Below are 16,790 nucleotides of genomic sequence, written 5' to 3' on the forward strand. Positions count from 1 at the left end.
TTGGTCAGGGAGGTGACCAAGAACCCGATGGTCACTCTGACAGAGCTCCAGAGTTCCTCTGTGGAGATGTGATAACCTTCCAGAAGGACAACCATCTCTGCAGCATTCCACCAATCAGGCCTTTATGGTAGAGTGGCCAGACAGAAGCCACTCCTCAGTAAAAGGCCCACTTGGAGTTTGCTAAAAGGCACCTAAAGGACTCTCAGACCATGAGAAACAAGATTCTCTGGTCTGATGAAACCAAGATTGAACTCTTTGGCCTGAATGTCAAGTGTCACGTCTGGAGGATAGCTGGCACCATCCCTACAGTGAAGCATGGTGGCAGCATCATGCTGTGGGGATGTTTTTCAGTAGCAGGGACTGGGAGACTTGTCAGGATCGAGAGAGAGAGAGAGAGAGATGAACAGAGCAAAGTACAAAGAGATCCTTGATGAAAATCTGATCCAGAGCGCTCAGAATCTCAGACTGGGGTGAAGGTTCACCTTCAAATAAGACAATGACCTTAAGCACATAGCCAACACAACACAGGAGTGGCTTCGGGACAAGCCTCTGAATGGCCTTGAATGGCCCAGCCAGAGCCCGGACTTGAACCCGATCAAACATCTCTGGAGAGACCTGAAAATAGCTGTGCAGCGACGTTCCCTGTCCAACCTGACAGAGCTTGAGAGGATCTGCAGAGAAGAATGGGAAAAACTCCCCAAATACAGGTGGCCCAAGCTTGTAGTGTCTTACCCAAGAAGACTAGAGGCAGTAATCGCTGCCAATGGTGATTCAACAAAGTACTGAGTGAAGGGTCTTATGTAAATGTGATATTACAGTTGTAATTTTTTTATACATTTGCAAAAATGTTTTTGCTTTGTCATTATGGGGTATTGTGTGTAGATTGATGAGGGGGAAATAATTTAATTAATTTTAGAATAAAGCTGTAACATAATAAAATGTGGAACAAGTGAAGGGGTCTGAATAATTCTGAATGCACTGTATGCACAAAAGCTATCTCGCTGGCTAACTATTTGATCCTGCTTTGTGACAAACCCTCCAGGTGCAACTGAGCCCCATTATGTCAAAACAACAACAGTAGACAGACACAGACATCTTCTGCCCCGTCAGCAGATTCTGTGTGGGATTCGGTCTGTCATGTTCTGGTCCTGCTATGGAGTGGAGACAGTGTGGGGTTTAATACACTGCAGTGAACTCAGCAGACTCACTGGTGCTCTCTCACATCAGTGAACCCAGATGGGACTCCCTACTGACTGAGATGCTACTATAGTCTGAGACCATTACGTCAATGACATTTCATCTTTTATAGTCAAGCGCACACAACAACAGCATCCTTTATTTTATACTTCCCAAGTGGTCTCGTGGCCAACTGTTGATCGTTAGTGCTGACATCATGGAAAATAATGTAAGTGAAGTTACTAGAACAGTCGCTGAACTCATAGCTATGTTTACATAGTTTAATTGTATGGTAATGACCTATAGAGGATTAATGATTCAACATAATGCAGTTGTGTGTGGCATTGTGCTGTTAGTGTACTGTTAGTTATCTGGTTAAAGTGTAGCATTGAGTGGATGTAGCCTTGGACTCCCTAGTCCCTCCGTGGGCTCAAGGCTCAAAGCTTAGACACCTGGAGTTCCCGGGGTTCAACCACAACAATGGAAACTTGTGCTTTAGAGGAGAGAGAGAAAGAGAGAGAGACCATAGAAATATAATTACTAAAATGGACAAGAATTACCAAAAAAGCAGAACGCTTATAATGTTCCACAACATAACAAAGACTATCTCAAGGGATTGGAAAGGTAAAGCCCTACAACTCTGCACGTTGTTAGGCTATTCCATTAAAACCATTTTGGAAGTTTAAGTCAAAATGTTGTTACTGCCTTTCAGTATGGCTAAGTATTTGGCCACTAATTGTTTTCTAATGATTGAGAACTTGCATGAACTGTTTGGGCAGGACAAAGCATCATAGATCATATGATAATCAGGCAATGAGCTGTAGTCTGCTGCCATCTCTTGGTTATTTTCAGAAACTGACACTGAATTAATTTGTTTCTTCTGGCTATGAGTGTAATCAGGCTATAATACTTTGCACCATTTCATTAGAGCATTTTTGTTTGTTTGATATTTCGAATAGCTTAAACTGAAGTAAAATACCTGCAAGCTAGGAGTCCTGCCTGCTCCATGTTTTTTTTCAAGCCGGGACTGGAGCTTTTAGGGCATGGGCCATGCCACAAATTCCTTGCCTTTTGAGATTTGTGACTTGGTGAAAAAAAACATTTCATTTTATCTAATTTTAACATTCTGTCATAAAGAGCACATGTTCAACCTAATAAAATACATATTCCCATTTCATAGTAAGTGCCTATTTAGTGCCAAATAAAGTAACAGGGTTGACGATGTCATCTTAAATCAGCCATGAATCACCTTGTGACAGGGGCAATGGAAGGTTGTTGTGTGCAGCAGGGATGGGCAATTGAATGCAAGCTGAAGCTTCACAATAAAAAAATTACATTTCCACCACAAAACACCAGAAAATGTACAAATAGAGTAGAACCAGCTCACCTGCTTTTACACCATGATTTGGCTATTAGATGTTCAATATTTATTTTGAAAATAGTATTTAAAAGGGAATATTTTCATCATATTAAAAACGAGAGTTCAGTTCAGGTTAACCTTAAAATGAGAGACAAAAGAAAACTTTAAATGAATCACTAATCACATTAAATAAATAATCATCTTTAGAAATGTTACAATGATGATAAAAATGTGGAGACATTCTGGGGTTAAGTGGGTTAAAATTCCTGGAAGTCACAGAAGTGCATGGAGGGACATTTTGGCACTTAAGTCTTTATTCATATGCATTTATTTGTATTTTATTTATTGAATTCTCAATGTGGTCTGTATTGAAGGGCACATTATTGAATATAACACGCTTTTCAATATGTGTTAAGATATCAAAGGGACGCAAAAGACACTCATTTCGTGGAACCACCCACGTAATGGGAAAAAAACAACGGAAAGAGGTGCCATCCACACTGCTTCATGCTATGGTACTGTTGAAGACAGCAAAATAACTGTGCTGAAGGAAAATAAAACTGTTTGTTTACTCCACAAGGACCTCACACAATGAGAAATGAGAGAAGCTTGTTGTGTCCACATGTCCTGTCTGGATAACTGCCACATGTCCTGTCAGGATAACTGCCATGTCACATGGGTAGGTCAACTGTAGACAGTGTTTCCCCTACCATTGTATAGGGCGATATGTATTTAAATAGACCCTGGATGTTTGCATGCAACCTGCCTGGAAAATAAGCTAGGAGAAACACTGGTAGAAGCGGTCAGTGTTCAAAGGGTTGCCAGGTGGGCTTGGTTGTCATACACTACAGTTTCTTACACACTGAGCATACCAAACATTAAGAACACCTCCCTAATATTTAGTTGCTCCCCCCCATTTGCCCCTCAGAACAGCCTCAATTCGTTGAGGCATGGACTCTACAAGGTGTCGAAAGCTATCCACAGGGATGCTGGCCCGTGTTGACTCCAATGAGTCCCACAGTTGGGCTCCCGAGTGGCGCAGCGGTCTAAGGCGTTGCATCTCAGTGCTAGAGGCGTCACTACAGACCCTGGTTTGATCCCGGGCTGTATCACAACTGGCCGTGATCGGGAGACCCATAGGGCGGCGCACAATTGACCCAGCGTCGTCCGGGTTGGGGGAGGGTTTGGCCAGGGTAGGCCGTCATTGTAAAATAAGAATTTGTTCTTAACTGACTTTTCAAGTTAAATAAAGGTTAAATAAAATAAAAAAGTTGGCTGGATGTCCTTTGGGTGTTGGACCATTCTTGATACACACGGGAAACTATTGAGCATGAAAAACCCAGCAGCATTGCAGTCCTTGACACAAACCGGCGCGCCTGTCACCTAGTACCATACCACATTCAAAGGCACTTAAATATTTTGTCTTGCTGATTCACACTCTGAATGGCACACATGCACAATCCATTTCTCAATTGTCTCAAGGCTTAAAAATCCTTCTTTAACCTGTCTCCTCCCCTTCATCTACATGAATTGAAGTGGATTTAACAAGTTACATCAATAAGGGATCATAGCATTCACCTGGTCAGTCTATGTCGTGGAAAGAGCAGGTGTTCTTAATGTTTTTTTATACTCAAGTGTACTCAGTTTGGCCAGAGCTCTGGTAATTTCTTCTTCCCATGTTCAGAAATGTTGTGCTGGAAATGGGGGAGCGTGTCTGGAATCCCCAGCAAAAAGACACAGGTATGAGGTATGAAAGGAGTGAATGGGTTGACAGTATTCAGGAGGTATGAAAGGAGTGAATGGGTTGACAGTGTTCATGAGGTATGATACTGTAGGAGTGAATGGGTTAACAGTGTTAATTTATTTAATTATATATATTTTTACATTTCACCTTTATTTAACCATGTAGACCAGTTGAGAACAAGTTCTCATTTACAACTGCGACCTGGCCTAGATAAATAAAAAAAAAGTTACACATGGGATAAACAAACGTACAGTCAATAACACAATAGAAAGTATGGATAAACAGTGTGTGCAGATGTAGTATGATTAGGGAGGTAAGGCAATAAATAGGCCATAGTGGCGAAATAATTACAATTGAGCAATTAAAAACTGGAGTGATAGATGTGCAGAAGATGAATGTGCAAGTAGAGATTCTGAGGTGCAAAGGAGCAAAAAATAAATAACAATATGGGGATGAGGTAGTTGGGTGGGCTATTTACAGATGGGCTGTGTACAGGTGCAATGATCGGTAAGCTGCTCTGACAGCTGATGCTTAAAGTCAGTGAGGGAGATATGAGACTCCAGCTTGAGTGATTTTTGCAATTCGTTCCAGTCATTGGCAGCAGAGAACTGGAAGAAAAGGCGGCCAAAGTAGGAGTTGGCTTTGGGGATGACCAGTGTAGGGATGATTTGTAGGGATCCAGATTTTGGATTTTGGTGAAGGAGAAGCAGGGCGGGGCTTGAGCTGTTGGCCATGGTAGGTGTAGCCAGGTGGAAAGCATGGCCAGCCATAGAAAAATGCTTATTGAAATGATCTATTATCATAGATTTATCGGCGGTAACAGTGTTTCCTAGCCTCAGTGCAGTGGGCAGCTGGGAGGAGGTGCTCTTATTCTCCATGGACTTTACAGTGTCCCCAAACGTTTTGGAATTAGTGCTACAGGATGCAAATTTATTTTTGAAAAAGCTAGCCTTAGCTTTCCTAACTGACTGAGTATATTGGTTCCTAACTTCCCTGAAAAGTTGCATATCGCGGGGGCTATTCGATGCTAATGCAGAAGCCACAGGAAGTTTTTGTGCTGGTCAAGGGCAGTCAAGTCTGGGATGAACCAAGGGCTATATCTGTTCTTAGTTCTACATTTTTTGAATGGGGCATGCTTATTTAAGATGGTGAGGAAAGCACTTTTAAAGAGCAACCAGGCATCCTCTACTGACGGGATGAGGTCAATATCCTTCCAGGACACCCGGGCCAGGTCATGGTCGTTTGACCTCAAACCCATTACGCACGCAGGCAATGAGGCAGTGATCACTGAGATCCTGCTTGAAGACAGAGGTGTATTTAGAGGGCAGGTTGGTCAGGATGATATCTAAGAGGGGGGTGCCCATGGTTACGGATTTAGGGTTGTACCTGGTAGGTTCCTTGATAATTTGTGTGAGATTGAGGGCATCTAGCTTAAATTGTAGGACATCCGGGGTGTTAAGCATGTCCCAGTTTAGGTCACCTAACAGTACGAACTCTGAAGATAGATGGGGGGCAATCAATTCACATATGGTGTCCAGGGCACAGCTGGGGGCTGAAGGTGGTCTATAAGAAGCGGGAACGATGAGAGACTTGTTTCTGGAAAGGTGGATTTTTAGAAGTAGAAACTCATTGTTTGGGCACAGATCTGGATAGTAATGACAGAACTCTGCGGGCTATCTCTGCAGTAGATTGCAACTACTACCCTGTTGTAGTTACGGATTAAAATTTCAGGATTTGGTGGACTTCCTAAGCCATGATTCAGACATGGCTAGGACATCAGGGTTGGTGGAGTGTGCTAAAGCAGTGAATAAAACAAACTTAGGGAGGAGGCTTTTGATGTTAACGTGCATGAAACCAAGGTTTTTACGGTTACAGAAGTCAACAAATGAGAGCGCCTGGGGAATGGGAGTGGTGCTGGGGGCTGCAGGGCCTGGGTTAACCTCTACATCACCAGAGGAACAGAGGATAAGTAGGATAAGGGTACGGCTAAAGGGTATAAGAACTGGTCGTATAGTGCGTTCGGAACAGAGATTAAAAGGAGCAGATTTCTGAGTGTCGGAAGAATAGATTCAAGGCATAATGTACAGACAACAGTATGGTAGGATGTGAGTACAGTGGAGGTAAACCTAGGCATTGATTGAGTGACGATGAGAGAGGTTTTGTTTCTAGAGGCACCAGTTAAGCCAGGTGAGGTCACCACATGTGTGGGGGGTGGAAAGAAAAGGGCTTGCTAAGGCATATTGAGCAGGGCTGGGGGCTCTATAGTGAAATAAGACAATAATCACTAACCAAAACAGCAACAGACAAGGCATATTGACATTAGGGAGAGGCATAGGGTCCAATGAGTAGCACTAGATGAGTCAGGGAGCCAATTCAGTAGTTGCTACTATGCTAGGTGAGCTGGAGACACGGCGATTCAGTCCGCTAGCGGGCCAGGGATAGCAGATGAGCCTCAGGTGACGTCGCAATGGAAGAGCCTGTTGAATCCACCTCGGATGGTTACGTCGGTAGACCAGTCGTGATGGATCGGTGGGGCTCCGTGTCGGCAGCAAAAGGTCCAGTCCAATTGACAAAAGAGGTATTGTAGTCCAAGAATTGGCTGGTGGACCTCTTTGGCTAGCCAGGAGATGGGCCTAGCTCAGGGCTAGCTCCAGGCTAACTGGTGCTTGTTTCGGGACAGAGACGTTAGCCAGGAGTAGCCACCCGGATAGCAGATAGCTAGCTGCGATGATTCGGTGTAATGGTTCAGAGCTTGCGGTTGGAATCCGGAGATGTGGTAGGGAAAAAGCATTCTGATATTCTTTAAAAATATATATGTAGCATTTTTGCCAGCAGTTTTTCAATTCTTGTTAGGATGAGGCCATGTTGGTCACATGAGAAATGTGGGTTTATGTAGATATGTCTAGCTCTCGCTCTCTCTGTCTGTCTGTCTGTCTGTCTGTCTGTCTGTCTGTCTGTCTCTCTCTCTCTCTCTCTCTTTGTCTTTCTGCCTCTCTCTGTCTCTCTCTCTTTCTCTCTGTGTAAGTAGTTCATTTTGTTCAGCTGCATGGGGATCAAGCCAATGTGTGATATATACCAGAGCAACTGTAAAAGCACAGTGTATAAGTCTACATTAACTTTACAAAGGCTGTAGTACTTAAAGGATATAAGATAAAAAACCAAGCAAAAGACATGTCATTCTGTGGTCTAACGTCTGTGGTCTAACGCCTGTGGTCTAACGCCTGTGTTCTAACGTCTGTGGCCTAACGACTGTGGTCTAACGCCTGTGGTCTAACGCCTGTGGTCTAACGTCTGTGGACTAACGACTGTGGTCTGTGGTCTAACGTTTGTGGTCTAACGTCTGTGGTCTAACGTCTGTGGTCTAAAGTCTGTGGACTAACGACTGTGGTCTGTGGTCTAACATCTGTGGTCTAACAACTGTGGTCTCTGTCTTCTGTTGGACTCTCTGTGTGTCCAGCTGGATGATCCGTCCGTGTTCCCAGCAGTCATCGTGGAACAGGTGCCCGCTGCTGACCTCATGCAGGTCTACTCGGGCATGGAGTCGGACGAGGTGACCAACGGCATTATGGTGGACAACACTGTACATGTGATGGAGGAGCCCATTATGGTCGGAGACGTGGGCCTCACAGGTGAGGGGGAGGAGGGCATGATATGCATGCATGCCTAGGGGGTAGGAGCTAGGAGTTGATTCCTGACAGGGCCTGGTACTATCTAAATTACCTAGAATTCACCCTTATTGATTGTAATATCCTTTCAAGTTTGTCTCTAAAGCTGTCTGTTTCTTGTTCTGATGACAATCCCTGTCTGATTGGCCAGTAGAAAGGACGGTATCGGGTACAGAAGATAACATGGAGACCAATGAGGCTGCGGCAGCCCTTCTTAACATGGAGTCACCAAACAACATTCTGGATGAGAAACGCATGAGTACGAATTCTGTTCTGTTGTTGCTACTCTCTAGGAGGTTAGGGGAAGGAGTATTTTTTGTAATGTTGGTACCACATGTGTATTAACTGAATCCAACTTCTACCCCAGAGCATTTATCTTGTGGGTTTTATTTTATCTGACCTAGTATTGATTCCGTGTTCTTTTCAAGATTCTATTCTGGATTTTCAATTTCTTTACCTTTGATATTGAATACTGCATTGTTGAGGAAGAGCTTGTAAAGAAGCATTTTACCATACCGTTTACACACGTTTTATCCCGTGGAGGTGATAATTACATTTTGATTTGATTTATCACTTTGTTAAAACCTGCACATTTTTGATGAAGGTATGCAGTTTAATTTGTATGCGGTTTCATTTGTAGTATTTCCACTAACTCCTGTCATTATCTCTGACTGTTGCTTTAGTTCAGTCTCACAATAATATTACAGAACTAGGAGTCATATTGAGTGTACTACGGTTTTCTCTTGTTGTTGTAGTTCATACGTACGGGACCATGTTGGAGTCTGACTACACCTACATCCACCTGCGGCCGGAGCCCAACGGCTGCATGGATGTATCGCTGGACGATGAAACATCCTCCATGGACGAGATCCCTCAGAAGAGCGTGTCCAAACCACAGAGGAAAACCAAAAGTACTGCAGGGGTTCTACTGGAATCTAGGGAGCAGTGTTACAACACATGATTTAGGCTTGTTTTTAATCTTCTATATGAAGATGTTCCACTTACTCTCATGTTTCGAAGATATATGCTTTTAAGAGTTACACAGGAGTACCTTGGAAAATATATTTGCCTATAGCCTTATTAACCATAGCTTATAGCCTTATTAACCACAGCTTATAGCCTTATTAACCATAGCTTATAGCCTTATTAACCACCGTTTATAGCCTTATTAACCACCATTTATAGCCTTATTAACCATAGCTTATAGCCTTATTAACCACAGCTTATAGCCTTATTAACCACAGCTTATAGCCTTATTAACCACAGCTTATAGCCTTATTAAACATAGCTTATAGCCTTATTAACCACAGCTTATAGCCTTATTAACCACAGCTTATAGCCTTATTAACCACCGTTTATAGCCTTATTAACCACCATTTATAGCCTTATTAACCATAGCTTATAGCCTAATTAACCATAGCTTATAGCCTTTTTAACCACAGTTTAAAGCCTTATTAACCATAGCTTACAGCATTATTAACTATAGTTTATAGCCTTATTAACCATAGCTTATAGCCTTATTAAACATAGCTTACAGCCTTATTAACCGTAGTTTACAGCCTAATTAACCATAGAGTATGGCCTTATTAACCATAGCTTATAGCCTTATTAACCATAGTTTAAAGCCTTATTAACCATAGCTTCTAGCCTTATTAAACATAGCTTACAGCCTTATTAACCATAGCTTCTAGCCTTATTAACCATAGCTTATAGCCTTATTAACCACAGCTTATAGCCTTATTAACCACAGCTTATAGCCTTATTAACCACCATTTATAGCCTTATTAACCATAGCTTATAGCCTAATTAACCATAGCTTATAGCCTTATTAACCATAGCTTACAGCCTTATTAACCGTAGTTTACAGCCTAATTAACCATAGAGTATGGCCTTATTAACCATAGCTTATAGCCTTATTAACCATAGTTTAAAGCCTTATTAACCATAGCTTACAGCCTTATTAACCATAGCTTATAGCCTTATTAACCATAGTTTAAAGCCTTATTAACCATAGCTTCTAGCCTTATTAAACATAGCTTACAGCCTTATTAACCATAGCTTCTAGCCTTATTAACCATAGCTTAAAGCCTTATTAACCATAGCTTCTAGCCTTATTAACCATAGCTTAAAGCCTTATTAACCATAGCGTATAGCCTTATTAACCATAGCTTACAGCCTTATTAACCATAGCTTAGAGCCTTATTAACCATAGCTTAAAGCCTTATTAACCATAGCTTAAAGCCTTATTAACCATAGCTTACAGCCTTATTAACCATAGCTTATAGCCTTATTAACCATAGCTTAAAGCCTTATTAACCATAGCTTATAGCCTTATTAACCATAGCTTATAGCCTTATTAACCATAGCTTAAAGCCTTATTAACCATAGCTTATAGCCTTATTAACCATAGCTTATAGCCTTATTAACCATAGCTTACAGCCTTATTAACCATAGCTTATAGCCTTATTAACCATAGCTTACAGCCTTATTAACCATAGTTTGTAGCCTTATTAACCTTAGCTTATAGCCTTATTAACCATAGCTTACAGCCTTATTAACCATAGCTTACAGCCTTATTAACCATAGCTTAGAGCCTTATTAACCATAGCTTAAAGCCTTATTAACCATAGCTTATAGCCTTATTAACCATAGCTTATAGCCTTATTAACCATAGCTTACAGCCTTATTAACCATAGCTTATAGCCTTATTAACCATAGCTTACAGCCTTATTAACCATAGTTTGTAGCCTTATTAACCTTAGTTTATAGCCTTATTAACCATAGCTTACAGCCTTATTAACCATAGCTTACAGCCTTATTAACCATAGCTTAGAGCCTTATTAACCATAGCTTATAGCCTTATTAACCACAGCTTATAGCCTTATTAACCACCATATAGTTTAACCATAGCTTATAGCCTAATTATTAACCATTAACCATAGCTTACAGCCTTATTAACCATAGTTTGTAGCCTTATTAACCTTAGCAGCCTTATTAACCATAGCTTACAGCCTTATTAACCATAGCTTACAGCCTTATTAACCATAGCTTATAGCCTTATTAACCACAGCTTATAGCCTTATTAACCACAGCTTATAGCCTTATTAACCACCATTTATAGCCTTATTAACCATAGCTTATAGCCTAATTAACCATAGCTTATAGCCTTATTAACCATAGCTTACAGCCTTATTAACCGTAGTTTACAGCCTAATTAACCATAGAGTATGGCCTTATTAACCATAGCTTATAGCCTTATTAACCATAGTTTAAAGCCTTATTAACCATAGCTTACAGCCTTATTAACCATAGCTTATAGCCTTATTAACCATAGTTTAAAGCCTTATTAACCATAGCTTCTAGCCTTATTAAACATAGCTTACAGCCTTATTAACCATAGCTTCTAGCCTTATTAACCATAGCTTAAAGCCTTATTAACCATAGCTTCTAGCCTTATTAACCATAGCTTAAAGCCTTATTAACCATAGCGTATAGCCTTATTAACCATAGCTTACAGCCTTATTAACCATAGCTTAGAGCCTTATTAACCATAGCTTAAAGCCTTATTAACCATAGCTTAAAGCCTTATTAACCATAGCTTACAGCCTTATTAACCATAGCTTATAGCCTTATTAACCATAGCTTAAAGCCTTATTAACCATAGCTTATAGCCTTATTAACCATAGCTTATAGCCTTATTAACCATAGCTTAAAGCCTTATTAACCATAGCTTATAGCCTTATTAACCATAGCTTATAGCCTTATTAACCATAGCTTACAGCCTTATTAACCATAGCTTATAGCCTTATTAACCATAGCTTACAGCCTTATTAACCATAGTTTGTAGCCTTATTAACCTTAGCTTATAGCCTTATTAACCATAGCTTACAGCCTTATTAACCATAGCTTACAGCCTTATTAACCATAGCTTAGAGCCTTATTAACCATAGCTTAAAGCCTTATTAACCATAGCTTATAGCCTTATTAACCATAGCTTATAGCCTTATTAACCATAGCTTACAGCCTTATTAACCATAGCTTATAGCCTTATTAACCATAGCTTACAGCCTTATTAACCATAGTTTGTAGCCTTATTAACCTTAGCTTATAGCATTAATATTAGCAAATTGTTCATAATACAGTGCTGACATTTTTATTTATTTAGTCAATAACAGGGATGTGGTTAATTGGGTGTCACAGTGTTGACCTTTACCCTTTTCCTGTCTTAGTGCGCAAGCCTCGGCCGGTGCGCCCCTGCTCCCCCATTACCACTCCCAACCTACCACTCAAGAAGAAGAGCAAGGAGGGCAAAGGTGAGCGTTCATCTCAACCAGTTCACCTCTCAAAAAAAAGCCAATCAAAATCAAGGTCTCCCCTGGGCCCTTCTCAATCAGCTTGCTTCTTGAAAAAATAGCCAATCGAAATCAAGTTCTCTCCTGGGCCCTTCTCAATCAGTTTGTTTATTGAAAAAACAGGCAATTGAAATCAAGGTCTCTCCTGGTTCCTTCTGTAAGCTACTGTGCATGTTTCTGCTTGTAGAGTGGTGCAATCAGCAACCGGCAACCAGCAGCCCAGCCCCTGTAGTCCAGTTGGGTTGGACCTCAGCTTGCTAATTGACGAGCTGCTCTCAACGTGCTGTGTTTCACAGGGAAATAAGTGATTGCGCGCTGGAGGGTACATTGATGAACTACCGATAAAACCCTTTTCCCCTCTCCTTGTGTGTGTCCCCTTCCACGTCACATAGAGATAGGGAGAGGGGGTTGGTTCAGCCGCACACATATACATTATGTTGTCACGGTGGCTGCTGGAGGGGTTGCTGTTTTTAACTAATTCTGGCCTAACTGTTTCTCAAACAAGAGTCATCTACTGCCAGAGCCCCATCCAATGCATTTATTTTCCAAGCCTAGGTACACACTGTACATAGCAGACGAGTACAGCACATTTATTTATTTAGGTTATGAGGAGGGAAAACTGCAATTACATCTCTGCCTTCCGTTTAAGTAAAATCTGCAGTGCTAAATGAGTTATGGACAGGTGTAGCAGAACTACACGCTCACATATACTGTATTAGACTCATATGTACTGTATTAGACTGACATTTACTGTATTAGACTGACATGTACTGTATTATACTCACACGTACTCTATTAGACTGACATTTACTGTATTAGTTCAAACTGTGAATTGCTCCTTTCTCCCCCTATGTAGGGAACACCATCTACCTATGGGAGTTTCTCCTGGCCCTGTTGCAGGACAAGAACACCTGTCCCAAGTACATCAAGTGGACACAGAGGGAGAAGGGCATCTTTAAGCTGGTGGACTCCAAGGCCGTGTCCAAACTGTGGGGCAAACACAAGAACAAACCTGACATGAACTATGAAACCATGGGCAGGGCACTCAGGTGAGAGGAAGGACACACATGGCGTTGGCCTACATCACAGACATCTCAGACATCACAGACATACAGTTACGAAGGCTATCATGCTAAAATGTCTGTGGCCCTGTTGCAGTAAAGAGCTAAATGTCTGTGGCCCTGTTGCAGTAAATAGTTAAATGTCTGTGGCCCTGTTGCAGTAAATAGCTAAATGTCTGTGGCCCTGTTGCAGTAAATAGTTAAATGTCTGTGGCCCTGTTGCAGTAAATAGTTAAATGTCTGTGGCCCTGTTGCAGTAAATAGTTAAATGTCTGTGGCCCTGTTGCAGTAAATAGTTAAATGTCTGTGGCCCTGTTGCAGTAAATAGTTAAATGTCTGTGGCCCTGTTGCAGTAAATAGTTAAATGTCTGTGGCCCTGTTGCAGTAAAGAGCTAAATGTCTGTGGCCCTGTTGCAGTAAATAGTTAAATGTCTGTGGCCCTGTTGCAGTAAATAGCTAAATGTCTGTGGCCCTGTTGCAGTAAATAGTTAAATGTCTGTGGCCCTGTTGCAGTAAATAGCTAAATGTCTGTGGCCCTGTTGCAGTAAATAGCTACATGTCTGTGGCCCTGTTGCAGTAAATAGCTAAATGTCTGTGGCCCTGTTGCAGTAAATAGCTAAATATCTGTGGCCCTGTTGCAGTAAATAGCTAAATGGAAAGTGGAGTAGGTGCTTCTAGATGGCATAGACAACAAACTGCAGTATGTTGTGTTGTACCGACATAATACAATCATATCTCATCTGCATCCCCTTCTCCTCTTGAAGGCAGTATTATAACATCAGTGTCTGTTATGAAACATAACTGAGAAAAATATTGAATACAGCGAGCAAGGCACTCAGACCCCAGACATCCTTTGTACCAGGAGTTTAAGTCACGTCTCGCAGGTCAACATTATCAAGGACCAAGGCATAAAATAAATATTCACTGACACTTTATTCAAAGTGGACCTTATTCAAGCCACGGTCATGATCATTCAAAACGCAGGCTAGCAGGGTAGAAAGGAAAGTTCTCCATTGAAGTCAATGGTGAAAAGTGCTGAAACTTTCCTCAAGTCTCTTTCTGTTTGTAATGTTACTTCATGTTTATTCAATGCCACAAACATCTTACCTTACCTGTCCCTACCTAAGGTATTACTACCAGCGTGGTATCCTGGCTAAGGTGGAGGGTCAGCGGCTGGTCTACCAGTTTAAAGACATGCCTCCCGACCTAGTGGTGATTGACGACGAGGACCCATGCCCCGACCTCACCTCTGGCTACGGGGGCCAGCGCCCCAGCCACCACGGCCGGGGAGGCTCCAGAGGGGGGCAGGGTAAAATCCATGCCCATGGGCACCGTCCTATATCGGTAAAACAAGTGAAGAGAGAGCCCATTGATATGGATGGAGGGCTGTACCATGAGGTCAATGGTAAACAGGCAGAACACATGATCCAGACGGTCCACGTGCTGCAGCCCAACCAGAGGGCGGCTGTGCCGGCCTCCACACACACTTTGAGGTGAGAGATAGATGGCAACCTGGCATATGTACACACACGCACATTCATACATGCACATGCATATCCATACACACACAGATTTTGAAAGCTCATATATAATGCCAATATGAAACATAAAGCTACTTTTATGCCTGAAGATATGTTCTATACTATATTATAAACTGGGTGGTTTGAGCCCTGAATGCTGATTGCCTGAAAGCCATGGTATATCAGACTGAATACCACGGGTATGACAAAACATTTATTTTTACTCTTCTAATTACGTTGTTAACCAGTTTATAATAGCAATAAGGCACCTCAGGGGTTGGTGGTATATGGCAATATAACACAGCTAAGGGCTGTATCCAGGCACGCCGCGTTGCATATTGGCCATATACAACACCCCCTCTGGCTTTATTGCTTAACTATATCATACTAGGATAGTGTTCTATTAAAAGTGTGTGTCTGAACCTGACTGTAAAGCACTTTGTGTCAACTGCTGATATAGAAAGGGTTTTATAAAATACATTTAATTGGTTGATTGATTGATCTGATCTCCTCTCTCTCCTCAGGACCATCAACATGCCTAACTCCGTCCCCATGGTCCTGACGTCTTCTGGCCAGCTGCAACCCCTCCTGTCCAACGGTGACTCGTCCAGCCACTCCTCCCAGCCCAGGGTCATCCTCCACACCGTCCCTTCTACCACGGCGGGGGGCAAGGATGTCCTCACCATCCAGACGGCCTCCTTGGCCACTGGGATGGGCAGCCTCCAGGATCACCACCAGCACCCCCAGTTCCTTGTCACCAGCCTGGGCTCCACTACCACCACAGGGGTCCTCAGCTCCACCACTGCCTCCCTCAACGGCCTTCCCCGCATGGTCACTCTCAACACGGCCACCGGTCAGACCATGGTGGCCCAGCAGCCGGGGACCGTCATTGCTACGGTCCTCAAGTCCTCCAGCGGTGGCGAGCTCCTCCATGGCCTGCACGGCATCAAGGAGGAGATGCTGGACCCCTACTACCTGCAGTCATTGGTTAATGGAGACCCGTCGTTTGGCAAGGAGGAGATGGAGGCAGGGGAAGCAGAGCTCACCTACAGGACTGTGATCATTGGGAAGAACCAAAGCCTTGGACCGAACCAGGGGGAGACTGGAAGCGAGTCTCCAGTGAACGGATACTTTTCCCAGGGAAGCAGCCCCAGTGAGGGCCTGACCCCCGTGGAGGAGTTAGAGGTGCGCGGGGAGATGGCCCTGCAACCGGAGCACATGGTGGGGGTCAAGGGGCTCCAGGAGCTGCCAGAGATCACTGTCCACCTCCCAGCCTCCTTCATCCAGATCAAGGCAGAACCCACAGAGGTCTAGTAGACCATAAGCTGACCTTTATTGTCACGAGTCTTGTCCTGGAGGCAGAACTGAGTGATTTCCACTAGATGGTCCAGCTGAAAAGTCAAAATTGTCTCTATCGTAAAAATTAAGGAAGACAAAAATGAGCTTTTTGATCTTAATTTAGGGTTAGGCATTAGGATTAGCAGTGTGGTTAAGATTAGGTTTTTTATTTTACCTTTATTTGAACAGGGAGTCACCATTGAGACCAGGGTTTCTTTCACAAGGGAGCCATGCACATACTATTCATAAGACAACATTTAATTGAAATCAGATACAATGTAAAACAAACTAAAATACAGCACAACACAAATATTCTTACATTCCTTAGTAAGAAGTTCACCAATTAGTATTTGCAATTGCCTGAGCGGCAGTACAACATCCAATTGTAATGTATTGTAAAATTGGTTCCAGCAATGAGGTGAATTAAAACTAAAAGAGGATTTACTTAGTTCTGTGGAGACCACAAGGAACCTCAAGAGTTTGGTATCTCCTGATTTTATACTTTATATCATGTTTTATACTTTAACAACAAAGTGAGATAAGTTGGAAGCTTGTGTAGTAGAGCTTTGAAAAA

General features: G+C 42.4%; 1 protein-coding gene across 3 annotated transcripts in view; it reads left to right on the top strand.

The window, feature by feature from the left end:
- Positions 1–16,483, top strand: part of LOC139366398 (E74-like ETS transcription factor 1) — an 84,568-nt gene extending 68,085 nt beyond the window's left edge. For 2 of the 3 annotated variants that reach the window (XM_071103845.1, XM_071103844.1), the window contains exons 3-9: positions 7,738–7,909; positions 8,100–8,204; positions 8,701–8,856; positions 12,175–12,258; positions 13,154–13,346; positions 14,486–14,851; positions 15,403–16,483. In XM_071103845.1, coding sequence (XP_070959946.1) covers positions 7,738–7,909; positions 8,100–8,204; positions 8,701–8,856; positions 12,175–12,258; positions 13,154–13,346; positions 14,486–14,851; positions 15,403–16,192 — 1,866 coding nt within the window. In that variant the 3' untranslated portion in view covers positions 16,193–16,483. Of the gene's footprint in view, positions 1–7,737; positions 7,910–8,096; positions 8,205–8,700; positions 8,857–12,174; positions 12,259–13,153; positions 13,347–14,485; positions 14,852–15,402 lie in introns of all 3 variants that reach the window. The other variant, XM_071103843.1, reaches the window with a different exon arrangement.
- Positions 16,484–16,790: the final 307 nt, after the last annotated feature.

This window comes from Oncorhynchus clarkii, chromosome 14 (assembly GCF_045791955.1).
Source record: "Oncorhynchus clarkii lewisi isolate Uvic-CL-2024 chromosome 14, UVic_Ocla_1.0, whole genome shotgun sequence".
Taxonomy (NCBI): Eukaryota; Metazoa; Chordata; class Actinopteri; order Salmoniformes; family Salmonidae; genus Oncorhynchus; species Oncorhynchus clarkii.